The sequence below is a fragment of the Brachycentrus maculatus genome, unplaced genomic scaffold, assembly GCF_059751285.1.
Source record: "Brachycentrus maculatus isolate JH-2025_06_01 unplaced genomic scaffold, ASM5975128v1 h1tg000269l, whole genome shotgun sequence".
In the NCBI taxonomy this organism is placed as follows: Eukaryota; Metazoa; Arthropoda; class Insecta; order Trichoptera; family Brachycentridae; genus Brachycentrus; species Brachycentrus maculatus.
In genome coordinates this window covers 1,243,937-1,267,956 of record NW_028281020.1, presented here as the reverse complement: position 1 = coordinate 1,267,956, position 24,020 = coordinate 1,243,937, and the positions used below count along the sequence as shown (strand labels likewise).

Sequence of the window (24,020 nt, the reverse complement as noted above, 5' to 3'; positions counted from 1 at the left end):
TTAGTAGTCTTCTTCTTTTTCTTCAAACCCTTATCCGCACCCCAATGGTGCACAGGGAACTGCATCATAAAAATGCAGAGTTATCTTGATCGTTAACGGGTGTTCTTGGTCAAATTAAATATTTTTTATGCCTTTCAGTTGGAAAATAATGTTTACAATTATGTTGCTAAGGGATCACATTAGTGATGAATAAAATGGAAATTATTGAGTTACTTCAATAATTTATTACTTAAAATACTATTCAATTGTTAAAAGTTGTTAAAATGATTCAGTCCAAAATATCAAATGTTCAGGAGAAACCAATAATGACGTATAATAAATTATCACTGACAGTTAAGCCGGGATATTCGATAACCCTCTACATAATTTTCTTTAAACCCAGGTTACATTTTACGTAATTGTTTTTCTTTTCTCAAAACACCGATTTTGTATTGTTGAAATAAGTTTTTCTTCGAAATCCATTCAAATATGGTTTGAAAAAATAAAAGTGTTATTGAAAGGTAAGGAGTTTCCTTAATATTCTTAAAAAAATGCGCGTGGAGACTCGTATGGCCTCTCACGCAGCCAGTCGCTTATTGAATTGCATGTTTGCGAGTACTCCTTTAATCCTTTGATGATTTTTTAATAATAATTGGAAAAAATTACACAAAATTTGAAATAGTATAAGAAATTAACTACAACACTTTCGTTATCCTTCACTGTTTGTAATACAGTAGAATCGCGATATAACGAAATCCAAGGGACCAAAAAATATTAATTCGTAATAACGAATTCCCACATATAACGAATTTTTTTAAATCATACTTAGTATGTATATGTTGCGCGCCGTTGCAAAAAATGTTGCGCGGCTTTTCAAAAAGATCGCAAGTTCTGCAAACAAAGGAGGAAGGGGGCCATAGGGAACTGAATATCTACATATTTTCACTAGTTTTCTTATTAACCTTACGGTGATAAAAGTGCCGCGGGAATCGATGATACTCGTATGTATTTTGTACACAATATGAGAATGTGATTTTAAAACAGGAAAAACGTAAATATTCATAGTTGCTTTTACTGGCCATATTTAAAGTTGAAATATAACAATTTTGTAATGTTGGGTCTGGTAAATATGTATCTGAAAATGAGAATAATAACATCAAATATAATAATAATAATATCACAAGTAGCCGCCAAAGCCGAGAACGAGAACGGCTTGCGCGCTACTGACGGCCAGTGTTGTCAGACGTCAAAGAGTAGTTTTCGAGATTGCGAAATTACGAAATTGCGAAATTACGAGACGGAAAAATTTTTTTTTCCAAAATTTACGCGATGAATTTTTTTTCGCCGTCGCTAAAAATTTCCTAAAATCCGTTAAAATTCCGTTATAATCCTTCAAATTCCGTTTGATCTCTTGATTCCTTCAAAATCCGTATAAAACGGACAAATTCGTATTTGTCCAAATTGTCCGTCATATTTAATATTCCTAGTTGCTTTTATTGGCCATATTTAAAGTTTAAATAAAACAATTTTGTAATGTTGGGTCTGGTAAATGTTATTTATAATGTCATTCATTTGCAGCGACGGAAATAAATAATTTGTAAAAAAATCGGGAATCAAATCTTAACATAAAATCGTAAAAATACACAAACGTTTCTGTGTTTGCGCGTGTGGCGTGCTTTGTAAGTATGCGTGCATGTCGTACGTTGTAACACGTTACTCCGCTAGTCCAATAGTGTGCAGATTGTCTTACCCGACACTACGCCCCACTTAGGGCGCTTGTCCACTACCCGAAATTCCGTGTAATTTTACTGTCCGGCACGTCAGTTAGCGTTTTAAAATGACGATTGGCTTGGATTGGCTTGTGCTTTTGTCCATCTTTCTTCGGATCGGAGCTCTTGATCGGTGCGTGAACACGTTGCGCGTAAATTCGATCGTAAAATCGTCGTTTTAAAACGCAAACTGACGTGTCGGACGGATGGTAAAATTATTCCGTGTAGTGGACAAATGCCCTTACGATGTAGATAAAAGACGGATGCAATTTGAGGATTATTATTGTCAACAGAATCATTTCATTGAGATAAAAAGATGGATTGTAATTTGAGAATTATTATTGTCTACCATTGAGATAAGCAGGTGGACTGATTATGGGAGAGAATATACTTGAGAATTTTTATGGCCTACAGAAATAATTTCATTGAAATAAGAAGAGAGATTATAACTACGTCGCCTACTTTCAAAATCCGCCAGATCCATATAAGTCGATTTTACAAAAAAAAATCCAAATTCTCCGGATAACATTTATGTTTCAAAGATTTATCTATCTTTATATAAAATATTTTAAAATAGAGAATTTTCCCATTTTTTTGGAAAGTTTTTCAGTACTCAAAAAAAACACGAGACACAAATCGATAATGACGTCATCTTAACTTTTGACCTATCTCCGCTCTCTGATTGACCGATATGGGTCAGAAGGCAAGTTTCATGAATATATCGGAATTTGAAATACAACGCTGTTTTTAAGTATTTTTTAGCGGGGTTTTCAAGTATTTAAAATTTTTGAACAATAAAACCCACAACTGGCATTCCGATAGAGTATTTATTTTAAAATCTTTTAAAACTGGATCTAGCGGATTTTGAAAGTAGGCGACACAACTAAAGAATTATTATTGCTAAAGTAAATCATTTCACTGACTCATTGACTCTAATTACTAATTACTCAAGCTGATGGGATATTGTATTGAATTACTTTTAAAAATCGCCATAAGGCATATGGTGCGGCGGCGCGGCTTGAATAATTTTATCTTAACATTTTTTATTTCCGCGCGGCGCCGTGGCGGCGCGTGGCGGCGCGGCTTTGAAATATTTTTATCATAACATTTTTTATTTGTTATAAATTTACTTAAATGTATTGGCACTTTTTCGTACGGGACAAAAGTGATTTTGTTATACATAATAACGGGATTTCGTTATATAGATGCATTTTTGTATGAAAAATTAGTTTTAGGGAATAAATTTGTTTTTTTTTTCGATATACGTCATTTTTCGATATATCGCGATTACTTATATCGCGATTCTACTGTACCACTTAAAACGATTTGAACGATGAATGATAATGAGAATGTTATATTACCATACCACAAGGTTAACAATGCATTTAACATATAAAATAAATTAATAACACTTGTTTACTTTTTTACTATTCGCTGAATTCTAAAAAGAGTATAAAAATAAATATTTTGTTTAATGTAACATCTAAAAATAAATGATGTAAATTAAGTGTAAAAAAATAGTTTGTATTGAATGTACCTTAGATAAATAAAGAAATAAAAATATAAAATGAAGGATTTTTAGCACATCACTGCACACTATAAATGGGAAATAAGCAAAAAAAACTATGAATTTTCAAATATTTGAATTTCAGTTCCTTCAATTTCGAATAACATACCATATAAACAAAAGGATTATGTGTTTTATTAAATTAAAGAGAGCATTTTACAGTAATGTTGCACAATTTTTTACATCTTGTAACTTTTTTATGCAGCCTATAATGTATAGGACACCACTGCATTGGATCAATGCAGTTTTTTGAAATTGTAAATTATATGGCAAGGCGATTAGTCCAGCACTTCAGGTGCTAGTCCAGGGGAGCCAAAAGACCGAGATCTTGTATGTATATGGTAGCAAAATGCTATAACCAATACACTATGAAGATAAACCATTCGCATCATCAAATAAATTCTAACTATGTATCTACATCCCTGGATAATTCATAAGTATGTTTATTTGCAGATAAATGCAAGAATGACTAGCATGATTAATGTTATACAATATTTATTTTAATGATAAGTGATGGCATTGTACAAATTCTGAAAATAATGGGTATTTATGTATAAACTACATATCATAAAGTGGCATTTACACAAGGACAACTGCGATGTTCACTGAAAAGGGACTAGAATATAACAGATTATAAATGAATACAAATATATTATTCTCCCCTCTCTTGTAAGCATGTGCGTGGGGTGCTTGTGCTAGTTAACTTATATACGTAGGTCCGGCACTGAACCCACTAAGACATTCCGATGACTGACTCTATTTTGAGATATAACATTCACACATAAGCCAGTAGCGAGAAAATTCCACCATATACTTGAACTATGTTAATTTTTACTCCATCTAGTTGGCAACACTAACCAAACAACTTCAATTAAAATTAGCACTTTAGTTCCCACCATAGCACTCTGTTAGGTACCTATTAGTGTCTGGTGACAGATGACTTGAAATATTGTCTCGAGGATATTTCATTATCTCGGAATACCTATGAGATCATTTTTAGCTCGGCTTAGTAGAATGTGTTAACCATTTTTCTTGTGTATAGCCACATTAGCCATTAAATAATAACTTTCTATTACAAATGTATATATTAGAAGAAAGTTATTGACTATATTTGTCAGTTAAAAAATACTCGAATAAAAAATGTTATGTTACTATCAGACTAATCACATAATACTGAAATATTACAATGCTAAATTGATGTTTTTAATAATATGTTAACACTGTTTTATCTATATATATGGTTGAAAAAATATTTTAACTAAATTTTTAAAACTCGTTGATCTACTGATCACAATAAACTAAAAAAACATAACATAATACAATTTGATACATAATTGAGCAAGAATTCCTGTTTTTGATATTTTGAAATATTCAATAACAGATTCTAATACATATATTGCAAAATAATTTTCAGTTAAAATGATTTTTTTTCAATCCATGAACTCTAAGATTCTAATAAAGGAAATTACCAGTAAAGTCAACATTAGATTTCTGCTTTTATTAACCCATAATCCAACCAATTATGTATTGTCAAAAAAGTATAATTTGTTTTTAAATATTTTTTATACAAAATGAAAGGGTTTTATGAAGTGTCCGTCATAGTACGGGTATTTAATTACTTTGAAGTGCGCCGGCTGTCATAATGGTCATGTTTATGTTTCTACACTGGACACCTTATAGACGCCAATAGATTAGCAGCTTATAGGTAAGTACCACAAATTCCCGCTAGGTAAATCTATAGTGGCCGCTGGTGTTAAAAAAGCAACTCAAAGGTAGTTTTACTTTGCCACTGCCCCGGTCCCCACAGTATCCTTGAAATAATACTGTGGCAATCAACATGTTGAACATTTAAAATTGAATTTTACAAAGTACAATCCACAGATTTAAAAATTAAATTTGATTAATCTCTTAAATAATTGGTTGAATTTGGTTAATTTGATAATTAAGAAAACAACAGTAAAAAAAAAACTTAAAACAAAATTTGGTAAAGTGTTAAATTGACTATTTGTTTGTTTTTCATTCAGACTCCAGTTTTTCTTTTAAAATTCTGATTTTTTCTAAACTATCTTCTTCTTCGAGCAGTGATGAAGCAATTTTATGCCCGTGGGTCGGTTCCGTAGGTACTTGTTGGTTTTGCTCAGTAGTAGAGGATGGCTCTGGATCAACAGGTGTAGAGCTACTCGGATCGTTGGATTCTTCGGCACTCGCTTCTATGGGTACGGAAAACAGCTGATGCAGCGTGATCATGGCAAACATGGCGGAGAGAAGATATTTCAATCGGAATAGTGCCATGGGTGTTATCATTATTATCACAACCGATGTGACGTACAACATTTTACCGATGAGACCGTAATACTTTCTGCAATAAAAAAATGCCATACCTTAATAATGAAGGATATAAAAAATACAAAACGTGTATCTTTCCACTGCATAAAAAACTATATACACAAGGGTAATAAAATAATAATTTAATAAAAACACTAACATTACTCTTTTCTTTTAAAAAAAAAGGGGTGATAAAATAGGATTATCATTCATTGGCAAGTGTCATCAAATTGACAGCAGCAATGTCCCAATGGACTATGTAGTTGAAATATGGTGAATTTTTATTCAAACATGAGTTGTGAACAGTTATGCAACCGATAAAACAAAAATAAAAATATTGGAAAATTTTTTATTGGGAGATGATGAAAGTATCATGACGAAGTCTCTAATAAAAAATATGTCAACTTAACATAAGAAGCAAACTTAGAATTACTTACCTAAATCTAAAAATGAGTTATTGATGATAGAATAAAGTTAACATAAATAGCTACATTTCAGACTGTAAACATTTTTTGAGCAAACTAAAAACGAAGTTCAATAATATTAAAATCTGTGTTTTTTAAAATGATTAACAGTATTTTAGAAAATATTTCGAAAACTCCTTTACTGTAGAATTCAAATTTTGCAAACAGCAACTTCATACATACATACTATTCTTTCTTTAACTCATTTTAAACAATATTTTGAAGCATGAAAAAGCTATTTTTACATTTAAAGAATAATATTGAATTGGAATTGGTAAACACATTTTTAAATAAAACAAAAAAAATCTTACATGTTTGGTTTAGGAGCGTCAATTTGCCAAAGAATAGCTGCACTTGTACACATTATCAAACCGGGAATGTAAGACGGGTCCGGCTCTAACATTTTATTGAATCTAAAAAAATAACAATAATTTTATATCAAGTTCATGTTCTCTTTTATATTGATTAATTGTACATCAAATAGTACAATTTTTAATTATAATGATATAAGCTTACTTGTAATTATGAGCCCAGGTGAGTAGTGCAGGAACATTCAGGAGTGTGACAAGACACCACAGAAAGAACATAGCAAAATGAAAATGGATGGGATTTAAAGAGAAATTCTCTTCAATTTTCCTTTCAAATTTAGTTTTTATTTGTTCTGATTTTTGGGATTTACATTTCTCTGTTGCTTTTTCCATAACTTCTTCAGAACCGGGGGTTTCCTCCCTCAACTCATTTTTGGTTCTCCCAATCCTAAGGTCAACAGAATCTCCTGACTCTCCCTTATTTTCCTCGTCATTCAAAACATTTTCCACATTTTCCACGTCTTTTGTTTGAATACTTTCTACAGATTCAATTTTTGCATTTTCTACTGCCTGGTCACTGGTTTCTACTTGTTTAGGATCTCCGCTTTCAATGCTTTTTAAGTTGCCTTCGATCACATCCGTTGTACTAGCCGCTTTGGATTTTTTCATTTCTTCGTCAGATTCTGTAGTCTCGTCTGACTTTCCCCCTCTGAATTTTTTAGCAACTTTTGCTATGGTTTTATACACCAAATCTTCTAAATAGTCTTCATACATTTTTGTAAGCTGGAAGTTGAAAGTGCATTTTGAAGATAGATAAAATGGAAATCAAATTTGAAACCATAAAAAAACCTGCCAACATACATATATTATGGATAAGAAGTTTTATAAATAAATAAATATCAGAAGCGAAATATACTCGGATGAATCTATACATAGTCAGCATCCTTATAAAGCCTCCGGTGGTTAACACAGCAATGTAGTCAATGTAAAAAATAAAAATATTTCCTATCCATAACATTTTTTTTGAGATGCAACCTGACTCCTTCCTTGAATGTGAAAAAAATAATATTCATACGTAATGAAAATTTGCTATTACGTGCAAACGGCGAGAAGTCAATTATCATTTTGCATGCTTGATTTTTATAATGCACCAAATAATTTGGGTTTAATGATGTGTAGAAATAATTTGAAATAAGAAAGCACTGCCCTGATCATTGGGCCAAGGTAATATGTAATGGTGGCACTTACAAGGAAGAAGTAAAAAGCGGCTCCTGCAGCGAGGGCCACAGCTCCGCAGGACCCAGTGGCCAGAGCCACTAGCAGGGCCCCGCCGGCTCCTGGGGCCTTGCGCAGCCCCCCGGCTGCCCATTCCCACAAGCGGGCACCCCCACCACTCCTACCAACAGCTATCAGTCTGTAAATGCATATTAAAATATGCAATATGTATAAATATTTTAAAGAACTTTTTGATATCTCAACATAGATGAAGAAGAATATGAATGTCTGGGGATTTACAAGGCTTACAACCGTCATAGGCTGGTTTAAGTGTATATGTATCAAGAAGAATCGAAGATTTGATTAGTGTGGTTGTCAATTATTGGTGAATTTGTTACATGTGTGTACAACTTAACCAAGTGGTCATTCAACCAAGCCTAAGACGGTCACAAGCCCTTTAAATGCCCAGACTTCCATGTTCTTCTTCGTCTATGTCGAGATGTCAAAAAATAAAGCGAAAACACAAAACTTGAAATTAACTTTTTTTTTCATAAATAAAAATAAATATTTGTGATTTTATTATTTACAAAAATGCTTTTTTTTATAGAATTTCTGTGAGCCTGAGCAGCTCATTATAAGAAATAGGTATCATACTGTGGTACAGTGGGTTCGAACCAAGAAACTCTGACTCAAGAGTCCGCGACACTAACCACGGGACCACAACCCCAGTTTTAAATGGAAGAAATAAATAAGGACACAAAAGGTATTGAATTTTCTCGTTATTTTGAGTTGTCTGACCTGAGCAGAATCTTGTGTGCCAGCTGGCCGGAGAAAATGAGAAGCCCCCAGCAAGCAGCTCCGAGGAGGTGCAGAGCCCCCAGGGCCACCAGGTGCAGCACCACGGGCAGCACCAGGAAGGTCTGCGAGGAAGTGAAGCCAACCCCCAGGACGGGAGGCAGCTTGTTCAGGGAAGGAACGATGCTGAAAGGAAATAAACAGGTACATGTAATACTTATTAAGAATTATATCCATATTTATGGCTTCTTGACCTCGACCTGACTTGGGAGGATGCAAGGGACCTGGCAGCCGACAGAAAAGCCCGGAGACAGTTTGTGGACTCCATATGCTACACATAGAGAGCGGATATGGTTTAAGTAAGTTGGGGCCACCAATAACAATATAAATTCGATTTGTCATTTAACTTTCTTTCCGAAGGCTAAAATCTGTGACAGAATGGCCCGAGCCCAGCGTAATCTTTACAGTTAAAACAGTTTAAAAATATTGTGTTGACACTGTAAATTGGTTATAATCTTCTTCTTCTTGGTGTAGGCCTTAAGGCCTGTTTTTAAGAGGTATTAGCCTGCGATGATGATTCACAGCTGTCAATCCATCTCTTTGGCGGTCTGCCCGGGAGTAGTCTACTTCAGCAATGGCTGTGCAGTGTAATGTGGGGGAGTCTGGTTGGTTCCATTCTCCTCACTTGCGTTTACCGTTATCGTTTTCGTTGTCTTCCCCACCTAACGACGTCTTGGATCTCACATATTTCTCTTACATTTATTTTGGCAAAAAAAGAAATTTGTATTTTTCGTTTAGTAAAAAAGTAAAGGGTTGAATTAAAATCAGTAACTTAGGCATATTGGTAATAGATTCATTTCATAATTTTTGTCATTACAATATCAACATTAATCAAGGGTTAAATAATTTGAGATTATGTGAACACTTGGTATCAGTCCGACTATGGAAGAAATAACTTTCTTCAACTCGCTTCTCTTTCATACCTCCGCTTTCGTCTTTTTTATTGTTATTAATTAACACAGTTTTGTAGGAAATGCTTAAAAGCGTCTTTTCCATACTGTTGGTAGAGAGCACGAGATGCTTATAAGCGTTCTATTTGCTTACTTTTGGTAGAGAGCAAGAGACGCCAAAAAACACTGTACAGATCAGAATTGGATTTGCGGTTACTTGTGATTAGTATACTGAGGGTTGGGCGGCAGACTGTCGTCTGAGTATAATTAGGGTCAAGGTTGATGAACAAAACTGCCCAACAACAATGTGTTAAATTTTGCAGATTTACTATAAATTCCATTTTTTTTTAAAAAGTTTAAAAAAAAAAAAAATTGAATGAATAATCACTGAGACGATCTGAGTTTTATATTTATTGTATGTATGTCAGTATTATAATTATTATATTTCTGGAATTATCTAGCATTTACTTTATAAAGAGGGTTAAGATGATACTCACGAAAAAAGCATGGTACCCAATCGTGCTGACAAGATGAGGTAATACGGCTTAACGTGTTCGCTGCAGAGCGCCGAATGGAACGAGGAGGAGCCAATGTAATTGGGGTTCGATGTTCCCAACTCCATGGACGTGGACCAGTGACGCAAGACCAGCAGCACGAGACTGGCCACGTAGGCCGGCAGAGAGGTCGCGTAGTGGCGGGTCAGCTGGCCCAGTGCGTCATACGGGTATGGGGCAATACTGGAATCACAGTTACCGTAGACGTTTTATAATCCTGTTCTCTTACAATATGTGGTATTTATGTATTTACATCAATATAAGTGAATAATTTGAGTAATTGATTCGGGAGCCACTTTGAGGTAATATCTATGTATTTTAATTTAAATTTCACTTGGTAAATACAACTATTTCTTGAAATCCATTGTGACACATGTTTCAATGCATTCCTCACCATTTTCAAACAATGAAAATGTTTTGAAATGATGCGGAATGTATCACAATTAATTTTAAGAAAAAGTAATATTTACCAAGTGACATTAAAATTAAAATAAATATTATTTGATTCAATTTTGTGTGAGTTCAAAATGGAAACCTAATTGTAATATAAACATATATTTTTTAATGTTTGTTTTGAAAAATGTATTCAAAAAGAACTCTACCGACAAGACACACAAGGTGGCTTGGTCTATGCAATTTAAAAAAAAAACACGTTTAAAATTGTGATTTAAATAAATGTATACAATAAAAAACAAGTTAAATTTATACATAAATAGTACTAATCATACTAAAATTAAACAAGGAATTAAGGATAGAAAAATACAAAAACAGGATACTAAGTAAAATTAGAACATGGTAATGAGGAATTAAAATGGAACTTCGTTATTTCAGACATTGCAGTCTTTATACTTAAATTCTATCGTCTAATCATTTCTAAATGTATCAATTTTTTTTAATACCTGACACTGTAAGTACATTGAGGATCGAGAGACAATTCAATACTCGGGTACTGCGTGACGTTCCTCAGGTTTGGACTTCCCTTTAGCAGTCTGACTCGCATTGGTGATTGTTGAGTATTACTGAAATCATTTTAAAAATACAGATTTGTTTAAACAACACGCTAAAAGCTCAGACAATTATAATTTAAATTGTGCCATTATTTAAAAAAAAATTACAAAATTTCTAAACCTTCAAAGATATTTCGGACAAAACTATCAATAATTTGAATTTAGAAAATTATTCCCTCCAAAATTATTTTAAACAAAAACTTTTAAATACTTGGTGTCAGTACAAACGGATAAGTGAATTAATCCACTATTTAAGTCAATAGAATACATTACATGCCTAAATGTATTAAAGAAAAATGAAAAAAAAAACCTTTAAATTATTTTATTTTTTTTAAAATTAAATTTCACTCATGAAATGAACATTTACAATAATATTTGAAAATTAAAGAAACATCGCTGAAAATCAGATCGTATATGGTAAATAGGTGGATTTCTTTTTTGCATCCCAGTCGACTGTCAACTTTGATATAAAAAAGCTCAAGGGACTGGGACATTTTTCTCATCCATACTTTCATTTACAAGAGAGGGGTAAAATGAAGAGACTTTAACCCAACTCTCTTTTGAAATGTAAAAAAAGTGTTTCAAATTTAGTCCTATTTTTGAGTTAACGTTCAATATTTATTTAGAAAATATGACAAGAAAAATAAGACAAATAAACGACCTATGCGAAAAATCTTGATTGATATAAGATATTGAATCCATTGTGTCTATTGTATTGTTTTTAGGGGTCAACCTTATAAATTTATTGTTAAATATACACATCTACTATTATTTTTAAGACATATAAACTAAATATGCTATAAATCCTTATATGTACGTACATAATAAGCAAGGAGAATTTTCTAAGGCAGCTAATAAATATTAACACACTATGGACGGGAAAGGTATCTCTTCCTGTTCGGTCGATTGATGCTTAAGGATGGGAAGGGTATTTTTACCTTCTGCACCGGCCTCATTTCAAAGTCAGAAAGGAAGGAATCACATATTTAATGTTTTTATATGAAAATTATGTACCAATCGCATTATTAAGATCTTAACTATTTGTACATAATTATCAAATCCTGTAAAAAACACCCGTCCAAAATATATTAAAAAAAATTTATATTCACAAAAGGTATAATGATAAGGGTATTCACTTACGTGAAGAAATGGTACACTTCGTGTCCATCTGCCCATGGAACAAACAACTTTGCACTCGCGTGATGTGTCACTTCCCCATCACACCTTCCTTTTGGGGTCACATAAAGGGAGTACGCTTGGTACAGCATTTTGAGGCCGGGGAGGGTGATGTTGTACCTCACCGCATTGGGTTCAGTCTCCGATATGATGGACCTTCTCACCGGATTGTACATCGCTGGAATGTTGGCTTCAACAGTGCGTGAATCTTTGCCGTGGATGTCTATATTCACTTGAACCTAAGGTCAAAGAAATACATACAATTTGAAAACTTTGTATTATGTTTTTAAATTACAAATAAAACACTAGTTTTTTACCACTTGAGTGTTATATTTTGTTGCTAGTTTCGGAAGCTAAACATGCTTTCATCAACAGGTATAAATATAAATTATATTCTAAATAATAAAAGTTTACATTTATACTTGTACATGGAAGCCTCTATAGCCTCCAAAATTAGTTGTAACAAAATATAATACTCAAGTGGTAAAAAACAAGGGTTTAATTTGTAATTTAATCATGTCATACCACAAAGTGAATCCCGAAACTTTAAAACATATTTTCTATTTATTTATATATTTATCTTTTTTAATTTTTAATAATGTGTGAAGAGATCGTTTTTTTGACAATGTCACCTCATGCAGCTAATGCAACAAATGTTTAAACCGTCTGATTTTATGCTGTATTAGGAGAAAAATAGTGAAAAAAAATTATGAGCCGGGTAGAAGCTGACCTAAGGGACTTAGTAAAACAAAACAATCCAATACATTTATTTTTTTAATACTTTGTGTTTAGGATAACTATTTTTAAATTCATTATGATCTGAGGGTACAAATTTGCATTTAAAAAAAATAAAATTGTACCTTGTATAAACCTCAAATGGTTATCTGATTAGATAAAAGAGACACAAAATACATAGATAAGCGATTAAAAACCTGATTTTGTAATACTTCACTTGGAATTTTTCCCACCTTCATTGATTTATTTTTTGTTTGTTGCTGAAACCTTTATATTTTCTTAAAATGAAAAATAACAAAGACTTACCTTTTTATGTGTTGGGGAAACTCTAAGAATGACATGTGTCCACTGAGGGTAGGAGGTGCGCAGAACCTTCAGATTCAATGTGGCCAACCTCCTCTTTCCCTGCTTAGAAGCTGCCCAGTACCCGTGCCCAGATAAATGACGACCATTCATACTGAAAAGTTTTTAATGAAAATAAAACAATTCAAGTTTTTAAATCAACTCAATTCCTTAAATTCTATAAAAAACAGTAAAATATTATAATACACAAAAAACTGATATAAAATCTGAAAATTGTTTGAGTGGAATTGCTGATTGTTTTACTCCCTGTAATATGATAATTTTTAATTTAATTTTAAAACCCTCATCCACACCCAATGGTGCATAGGGCACTGCATTATATAAATGCGGTGTTATCTTGATCATTAACACATAAAGAAAAGGTGATCAGCCCCCCGGTGCCAGTCCAGGGTAATATTGAATAAGCATTGGAGTGAAAAATTCACTTATATTTTTTTGACCCCCCCCCCTGGGAATCGAGCCCGGGACCTCCAGTATGGTAGCTGAGGGTGCTGACCATTATACTACGGAGGTGGACAACGATGGTAAACAGAGTGATTTTCATCTGAAGATATTCACTTGTAGAATTGAGCTTACCAGATCCTAAATTGTCCGTGCACATATTTAGCTTGACAACCAAACAGCCAATCTTTGTCTTCAACATCCACAGCTTCCAAAGATACCTCTTCATAATTCGGCAAGTCCACAAGGCGTATCATGTAATAGTGTGGCCTGTAATATAAGAAATAAGTTGGCATTCACGCAATACAAGGACATACCCATAAATCTCAGTATAAAAGTTCTCAGAGAACAATGATCAAAATTAAAATATTTCAACCTTTGCTCCCACAGTTTATGTAGTTCAAACATGACTTGATGAGATGTCGATGATTCATCCCAAAAGAGATATGTTTTTGAAAGTGTACGTTTTCCTTATCCGCATGCAAATGGTGCGTAGGACATTGCCTCAATTTGATTAAGTCTTGTACTCCAGATTCTCGGATAAAGGAGTGGAATATGTTTGATATCGATGAAGTGAAGTATGAAAGAGGAATTAAGATGATGAAATAGCTTTTCTCAAAGCATCTGCAGCATGTAATAATCACTGAACTAATGAAGATAATAAGTCCTTGAAAACATCAGGTTCCACCTACTTCATAACACCTTTGTCGTGAGTAAACGAGTAGCTTCTTCTGTTATCTTCATGCCAAATTCCATCAGGTACAAAATCTGCGGGGTTATTGTAGTAAGATGGTTCCTTACTGTGGCCAACCTATAAAACAGTGTAAAATGCTATAAAAAGTGTAAACCAGGAAAAAAATCTGATGAATTTGAGATTCCACAAAGTGTTAACCCTAGATAACTAAAATAATGTTACGGCGCAATAATTCTAGCAACATGAACTATGACCCCAAGCGCCTGCTAGGGGCAGGGCGGGGTGTACGTGGGGAATGTTTACGTTATCCCTTATGAGATTGAGGCAGGGAGGACTGCACACACTTGTCATTGTACTGTCATGGCGACCTGTTGAATAAACCGATTGCATCCTAATTACGAGTTATAATTACCTATATCCGAGCCCCGTAATAATATATTTGTAGATAGATAGTAACTAAACATTCGTCAGGCGGACTATGCAATTAAAATAGTGATATTTATCAAAAGTATTTATAAAAAATAGTAACTGGTTACATGACACCTAAGTTTGGTTTATTAGGAATGAATGTAAGAGACATGTAACAAATCACTATTCCGTAAACAAAGCATGGCGGGTGCGGGGTGCAGGGAAGTGCACTTGACTTTTTCGGAGAAGGGCGTCGTCGCGTGGACGAATGTTTAGTTATCTAGTGTTAATATACATTATCTAAAATATTTTATTTTATTTTTTTTTTGGAATTTGTTATTAATAAAAAAAACTGTAATAAATCATAAATAAAACAGCACTGTGCCATTTACAGGTAGACAATAATGATAAAATGCATTTCACTAATATTTTATTTCAGTTTAACTGCAATTTTACAAACCTCCAAGTAGTGCTTTCCCATATTAACAATATGAGAAGTTTCATCAGTCAACTGTTTGGTGGATGGATTGATGATTCCGAAAAGAAATCTATTTAATACCAATACAAGCTGTTTGCACCACACAATGCAAAGGTGATCAGTCGAGAGCCAAACTCCGGGAATGGATGTTGTCTGAAATGAAATAAATATAATCTGTTGATCAATCAGCAACTACGTATTCCTTTCAAATATAAAATTTTCATAGGGAAGTGTAGTCATACTCAAAAGATGCACAAGATATATAAAAAAACAGCATGATAATAATTATCTAATTTCATAATATACAATGTACCATTGTATATTATCTAATTTCATAATATACATGTAAAATTATGTTTATGTTGGTATTGTTTAAAACTACAAAAAAACCCCAATATTTTATGTTTATTCAACAAAGAAGAAAAGAAAACATTAAAATATCTTCTCTATCTTCCTTTTACCTGTTCTCATTAATGCATAGGGTATTGCATTAAACTGAGGATTTAAATAGACAGTGAATTCCTTGAAGGAAAGGCGATCAGATCAGAACCATAAAGTTTAATATTGTGATATATCGCTCACTCCTTTCAAGAACGTCATAAATCAAAAATTGTGAATTTTGAGTTGTGCGTGTTTTCGGAATGCCTAGAAAATGTACTATATACCAGCAAAAGCGGCATATTTTTAACTTAATATTTACCCGCTACAGGGCAGAAAATGTTGTTTTTGCATTTTGATGAAAAGCTATTGTTTAATAATTTTTTAAATATACTAAATATTTTTCAAATGGAGAAAAAACCTTCAGGTTTTACCTAAAAAGATCTGTTGCACAGTAAAAAGTTCAATAAGTAGCTTGATGTTTATTTTTAATGCACTGTGATTTCTTTTTAAACTTTAAAAACGTTCTCCTGAAAAATCAAGTTTTTTGATTTATGACGTTCTTGAAAGGAGTGCGCGATATATATCAACCCCATAAACAATGTGCATGTAATAATTTAACTAGAAAAATAAATTAGACAAAATCGATGTAGTTGATATGTTTAAAACAGAATTTTCATGGCATAAAAATTATATACTAAAAATTTAAACATGTGTTTTATATCAGATAAAATTAACATAAAAAATAAGTAGGGCTGGAGAGACGGCAAAGAAACCCTTCATTATTCAATATGTACATGATTTAATTAACATACCAATGTACTAATGTCACTGTGAGCTGATGAAGTCAGGTCAGATGGAACCAGCAAGTCTCTAGCGCCGCCACCGATTGTTATAAAAACTTTATTTTTCCACATCTTTGAACTGGGGGCAATATTAGTGATGTTTATTGCCTTTAAAGCCCACTGCTCCTCTATTTGATTATAAAACCGTTTGAAGTAGTAATCCAGATTTAGCACCGGCATTTCATGCGGGGATGCTAATGTCAGAATTAAGTTCACAATATTCCGATTTTCGGGATAAGTTAGTAGTGCTCGAGCAATGACTCCTCCCTAAAAAAGAAAATTAACTGTAAAGAAATATTTACGAGAATGATATGCAACAACATGATGTGAAAAACTTAACTTTAATTGCGGACATATACAAAACTATGTGTAATTGAAATTTAAGTAGAATAATAAATAGTGATAGGATGAAGAAAGTAATCAATAATATTATTCTTGGATTAAGGTAATTGGGATCATTATTAAGAAAAACAGCTCACCATGGAATGACCGATAACTATAACTGAGGTTGGTTTTGGTCCCTCTAATCTAAAATTGGTCTGGTACAAATTTAAAATTGCTTGCAAACAATTGGAAGCAAATTTAGTTTGTCGATTGAGTATACCTCCAAACAATGCTGATTTTTCATCATTAAAGTCCACTAAAAAGGTAAACACAAAAAAATTAAGTTAAAATAAAGTAATATTATTTTAAAACCTACATCAACATACTGATTTTAATTTTTAATAAATTTAATATACCCAGATGAAGAATTCAGACATTGAAAAAAAAGATGTTTTGACATGACGCAAATACTGACCAAATAAATAAAAAACCAGAATGAGTTGATATAACTAAATAGATGGAACTAAGTAGATATATTTTTAGGGTGGTATATTTTTGCGATATGGTCATGAAATAAGGTAGCCACAGGTTATAAGTCGGAACAATAAAAAAATATATCGCGAACCACATGAATCCCATGTTTATCATTCTACGGATGGGAAAGGTATTTTTACCCTTTGCGACGGCCTCATTTCAAATTCAGAATGGAAGGAATTATTTAATGTTTTTATATGAATATTAAATACCAATCTCTTTGTTAAGGTCTAAACTATATGCGCATAGTTATCAAATCTCGTCACCAGCGGTCCGCAGGCATAAAAAACTCCTGTTTTAAGTGTGTTAATACATATCATTGAAAATAATAAAATATAGTACCGTAGAACGGGGCTACTTGAACTGTGATGTGTTACTTGAGCCCAGTATGAAAAAAATATGTAGATCTGTATTTGGTCTACAATAATGAACGTATCGACATGATTCATTGTTTCCCTGACAGGTGACACTTATACGTTCATTATTGTAGACCAAATACAGATTTTTTTTTTTGTACTGGGCTCAAGTAACACTTCAAAGTTCAAGTAGTCCCGTTCTACGATACATAATAATTTTGGCTTGTGAGAAATAACAGCTAAAATATTTCAGTTTTATTTGTATGCAATTTATTTTACATTTATTTGTAAACATTTCACTTTTTGGGGATAGTTCCTTTCTTTTTGAGGATAGCAGAATAAAGCCTTAATTATTTGGCTGATAACTTACCGGTGAAATAGTCAAAATGGAAATAATACTTAGGTGATGAAATAGCTTTCCGAAGAGCGACTGAAGCAAGTGATCTAACTTGCTTATAACTTCCGACATTTCCCGGGATAAATAGTACGGGTATACCACTAAATCTGGAAAACATATAATATTTACATGAAGCCGAAAGGTTGAATAGTATAATAAATAATATAAAAACAATTATTATTCTCATAATTAAACCTCATTTTCCTAGCTTTTTCCGTAAACCTTCCTTCACTATATGCATATAGGCCATATTGGGGATACATTTCATTATCGGGAACCTTTATTTTCTAAAATAATTAAGAAAAATATGTTTTAGTATCAATGTATTAATAGTAGAGGTTTAAATTATTGGGGTGAAAGTAAAAATCATTAATAAACAGTTTCCAACAAATACAAATTATATAATGATATATTTTAACCATATTTATTAAAACTAATTAATATATGGAAGTAATTTTAATATACATTTGATTCCTGACATATTTTCATAACCATATTTTATTCATTACTTGAAATAGTACTTCTTTACTTGGTGGCAAAAAAAGTTTAAGCAAAAATCCCATATTGAGAAATTCCTATTTCAAAATTAAAAACATGATCAACTCAACATCTACATAGTTTAAAAATAGTCTAATTTCCTGATTCGTGTTTGGGATATAATTACTTCTTCAAAATATAAAATATGCTTTCCGAATTAAGTTTCATTATTAAATTATTTGTATATAGTTCTTTTGTTTTATCTACAATGAAAATATACTGCCAAAAGATGTTTTATTAGAAAAATGCATCTAATTTTGGTTAACATATGTTGAGTTTTGAAAAAATCCTCTAATGGTATTGAACTTCGAAACTAATTAGGGATTTTAAGTCAGTGTATTCTTCCAGATGGTACGATCTCATAAATTATTGAATAAACATTATTAAATCAAATTTGACAGTTTTCGCATCAAGATCTTCTTCAGAGGTGAGTCTTTGATTTTTCTCTTTATTCAATATGAGTATTTTCAAGAAACGCCCGGCAAATCGAGTTTACTGTATATAACTAAATAGGCCTAGTTTTCAACATAAACTTGAAATGAATGACACAAAAGTTCAGCCACTCGATTGTAATGTATTTATAAACGATTGAATTTTTTTTTAAATACTGGTATACAAAATTTTGCAATGGTTTGCGTAATATTTAAAATATCTTACAACAAACTGTGGATATTCAAACATGTATGTCATTTCACACTCGTTTTCCGAATCAGTCAACAAATTATTTAGAAATCCAATTAAAAAAATCGAAAATGTTAGGACGGCAACAAATTGAAATATACTAAAAATTGCCATTTTCACAGATTTTTTTAAAACAGTGAATCATTAATTTTCACATAACTACTACGGTTCTCATTTTCAATCTGACATTTTCATTATTTTTCTAATCTATAAGCAAGGATAAAATCTGATAACAGACATTCAACGATATTTTTAAAAAAAAAATTAAAGAGGATCATAGACAAATAGGTACTTATGCAGGTGGTACCAAAAGTTATCGGGATGTCCGGGAGAAAATATTTAGATAGTAGAAATAAAAATAATAAAGATAGTAAAATAGAAATAAAATAGTAGAAATACCTTTTCAAAAGAGTTATTTTAAAATAAAATTAAAGTAAGAAGCCTTACCTTACACTCAATATTACTCAAAATAAAATAAAATAAATTTGTTTAAAAAAATTAAGTTCTATAAATATAATTTGTAACTTTATTATAAAGTGCTTCTACTGCTGTCACCATATTTATTTCCATTTTTGTTAAAATAACTAGAAAATTGCAGCAGGAATGTGCATGAATTCTCAAATTAACTTTTAATATTTTGTATAATGAAAACAACTTTCTAAAATAAAATATTTTTGGACAAGTTGAATGATTCAATTGTTTATTTGATTCATCCTATAGCTTGTTTATTTCTAGTATAATGCAAATAAAAAAAAACTTGATAAACTTTCACTTACCATGGATACATTAAATCCCATGGGTGCTAAGTGTTGCAGACTCTGAATCAGATTTTTTAGGATGAAGCCTACTACGCAGCAACTTGATTTCCATTTTTCAAACCAACACACCTAAGTAGTGTGAAATCGACATATTCCTGTATATAATAAGAATATCAATACTTCTCTTTTTTTTTAAATGCACCACCCATTCAGAAGAAAAAATCTCTATTGCTTGCTCATAGCAGAATAAATCGCTATTGCTTACTCATAGCATCAAATCTTATTACTTCAAACATAAATTTAAAAATGTAACTGCAATCTAGAAACAGAAAAATCATAAATATATTAAATCCAGTTTCTGACAGTGTAAATGTGCTTTGGTGTCATTGCAGAACAGTTTGTTTATAGCGCATACCTCTATATAGGATATAAATTAACCTAAATTATAAATTAGTATAAATTACAGGTTCTCAAATAAAAAAATTAAATAAAACTGCATTCCTGATGAATAAACAGACTTCTCATGCGTTGATTAGCTACAACTGTCACAGATAAAGTTATTATCTTGAAATCAGCATACTTAACAGAGAGAGCGTGCCTTTGCCATTTTGAGCCTCGGATGCATTGCTCTCCCATCAGAAATTCGAATTTATGAGAAAAATATTTCCATATTTTTCCCTTAAATGAAATCGCAAAGTTTTATTTCACAGTTTGGCAGTGTAAAGGCAAAGGGGTATATCTGTCTCAGACAAAATTTTAAAGGAGAGCATAAACAAACTTGTGAAATTAAATAACTCATTTGTTTATGTATTTTTATATATACATATCTTAATAAAACTAAAAAAGTATTGCAACTACAGCTATATCCCTTTGCTAGAATATGGAATACACTATTTTAGACATTTTGTGGAACATAGAAAATGAAAAATTTGACAGATATACCCCTTTGCCATTACACTACCAAGTTACACTTAAAAATCTGTTTCATTGCAATGTTTTATGTTATTTCAATTCATTGTATACACTATATGAACCTCAGAGTCATGCATACTTAAGGTGAAAGTGGCAGTACATAAATTATCCATAGTTATTATTATTGCAAGTAATAAATTATAATGAAATACAGGGGTTATATTTTATATCAATGTTTTATTCAGTTCTGTCACAAATATTTTTATGAAATGATTTTCATAAGTACAGGATATATCCGACAATCCGGTTTATCACAATTTAATCCATATACAATCATTACTTTGATCATCAAATATAACATAAGGTAAAAAAATCCAGGGGGTCTATTTGTTATTACATGTAATAAATTGTTCTGTAATAAATTCATTATTTATATGTATTAGAAGCACATATTTAATTAAGGATAAAAAATAATTATGAATCATTTTCAGGGATAAGTTCAAGACCTCTAAATAATAAAATGGGACAAAGGTGCTGTATTATTGAGTAAAAGGACCAGTCATATCTATACTCTTGACTAATATTTTTGTCAAAAATAATCAATTTTTATAACTTACGTACTAATAATTCTAAATATTTTAATTAATCAAACATCAAATCCTTATAAAAATTAACTTAATTATAAATATCAAAGATAAATAATTTATTATTTAGAGATCCCGAGTACAAAGTTAAGCGATTTTATAACTTGTTTTTATGGCTGTTGAGTTTTCTGTAAATATTAACAGGTTTATTATACCCTTTGCTCTCATTTCATTTAGTAATACGACAAATAACATTGTTCACATCAAATATTTTCACAGTCTCAAAAGGCGTAGATTTTGGAATATCACATTTTTTTAAACAAAAAGGCATTATTGATCACTAATTCCATTACAAGACACAAGCAACTAGAAACCCTGAAGAACATAATATATAGCACTGGAACATATTGGAACATATGTCCAGCATTATAAGGGTCTTACAGTATAATTTACATAAATTATATTGTCCGCCTCCGTAGTGTAATGGTCAGCACGCTCGGCTACCGTTCTGGAGGTCCCGGGTTCGATTCCCAAGGGGGGTAAAATAAATATAAGTGATTTTTTCACTGTCATATTTATTCAATATTACCCTGGACTGGTACCTGAAGCGGAGGGCTGATCACCTTTCCTTCATGTGTAAACGATCAAGATAACACTGCGTTTATATGACGCAGTGCCCTATGCACCATTGGGGTGCGGATAAGGGTTTTAAAAAAAAAAAAAAAAATTATATGTAAAGTAAAAAATATTACAAATGGATGTTGAAGTAAATAGGAAAAAAGCATACAAAACAACAAATAAATATACTGTATGCAATTCATAAAATAAATTTTATTCAGTCATCGCGAGCTTGTGTCTAAACCAGTGGTAGGGTACCGGTAGCTTTAAGGCCACATGCGGCATCTTTTGACTTCAAAGTACCAATAAAAAAAAATAAAAAAACTGAATATCTTTGTGCATGGAAATTCATGTTGCAAAACTCGAAAAGTAGTCGATTGATTGACTAGAATTTTTTACAATAGCGGCCTTATGTTGAATCAGATCAATTGTGTGGCCTTTAGAAATGAAAAGCGTAGCCTTGGGTTATGGTCCCGTGGTTAGTGTCCCGGACTCATGAGTCAGAGTTTCTCGGTTCAAACCACTCTACCTCAATTCGATACCTATTTCTAATAATGTTTTTGCTTAGTCTCATAGAAATAGTATGAAATTGAAGTATTTTTGTAAATAATAAAAACATAATTATTTTTCTTTTATTTGAATAAAAGATTCCCCACCCCTGGTCTAACTAAACCTTTGCATTATTGGTTTCTTCCTTAGAAGATTCTCGTTACATAAGTATATTAAAATTTACATACTCAATAGATGTGTTTGTACAATGCAATTTGTAAATTTACAAGTAAATCAACAAAGCGTACATGTAATATTTATTGGTTCTACACATTTTAATTCAAATTATTTTATCAATACCAGGTTATAAAGATCGAAAATGCAGTCTTCTACAAGCAGTGATATAAAAATTTATATAAATAATAATTTACCAAGATCACTAATTCAGTTTTAAAAATTATTATAAGAATTTGGCCTTCATATTACACTGGTTAATTGGAAGGTGACAATTCTTTTAAATTTACTAAAATTTGTAATTATTAATAAAGTTAAAGATTTAAATTTAACTAATTAAAGAATTTGAACTTTTTCCTCCATAAATATTACGATGAAGTGCATCATGGCGAGAAATTTTGTGAAATTTCTCACAAGTGGAAATTGGGCTTAATCAGATATAATGCCCTACAAACCAGCTCATATTGATAAAGTGTTTACGAAAGTAGTAAATAATAAAGCTTTTTATTTTATTTTTTGTTATCATAAAACATGTTGAATTATCAATATATTTTTAAAAACATCTGACTTTTGTCAACCTACAATTTCTAATTATTATAAAGCTTAAATTTCTAAAAGGAGATTTCAATATTAAGCTGTAAAATCAAGCACCAATTTTTATTCAAATGCATTATACTATGTATACATAATATGGTATAATTTATTTATATTCACAGATTACTTCATTACAAATTGCTTTTTCTAATTTTGTAAAAAAAGACTATCTTTAAATTATCATAGAGAATCTATAGTACAATAAAGGTTGTCCCAGATTAATTGCTTAGTACCGGCTTCAGCACCTTAACCAGCTTTGCTTCAACTCAAGACATTCTGATTTCTTACTATGTAGTTTTATACTGAGGTCTTCATCTCACATCACACATGCCCAATATCTTCTATTCTTCCAATTTCAATGTCTATGGTGGTAATTTTATTTTAAAGACTAGAAACCTTAGTAGGTACTTAATTACGGGTAGGCACTTTTGAAATAGTTTATTTGAGATTTGATGGAGTTAATTTCACTCATACTAAAAAAAAGGTAGAAAAAATAAAAAGGATAAAAATAAAATAACTTCAAAAGAGTAATATTTTCCTACTTTTAAGTA

General features: G+C 31.6%; 1 protein-coding gene across 1 annotated transcript; it reads right to left on the bottom strand.

Annotated features, from left to right (window-relative positions):
* Positions 1-4,738: 4,738 nt before the first annotated feature.
* Positions 4,739-19,516, bottom strand: PGAP1 (GPI inositol-deacylase). Its single transcript, XM_088266489.1, has 17 exons — positions 19,257-19,516; positions 18,258-18,349; positions 18,036-18,169; positions 16,931-17,091; positions 16,422-16,718; positions 15,211-15,381; positions 14,341-14,459; positions 13,784-13,918; positions 13,151-13,301; positions 12,074-12,348; positions 10,826-10,945; positions 9,870-10,109; positions 8,426-8,608; positions 7,661-7,826; positions 6,621-7,195; positions 6,416-6,517; positions 4,739-5,674 (listed from the first exon to the last, which is right to left on the bottom strand). Exons 1-17 carry the CDS (start codon positions 19,392-19,394, stop codon positions 5,332-5,334), a joined length of 3,402 nt encoding a protein of 1,133 aa, XP_088122615.1. The 5' UTR covers positions 19,395-19,516; the 3' UTR covers positions 4,739-5,331.
* Positions 19,517-24,020: the final 4,504 nt, after the last annotated feature.

Excerpts from the sequence above, each read along its gene's own strand:
- PGAP1 (XM_088266489.1), bottom strand. The coding sequence starts at position 19,394 with ATGGCAATTTTTAGTATATTTCAATTTGTTGCCGTCCTAACATTTTCG. Across the intron at positions 18,170-18,257 it reads GAAAAAGCTAGGAAAATGAG|ATTTAGTGGTATACCCGTAC; the intron begins GTTTAATTATGA and ends TATGTTTTCCAG. Across the intron at positions 10,110-10,825 it reads CAATGTACTTACAGTGTCAG|TATTGCCCCATACCCGTATG; the intron begins GTATTAAAAAAA and ends CTGTGATTCCAG.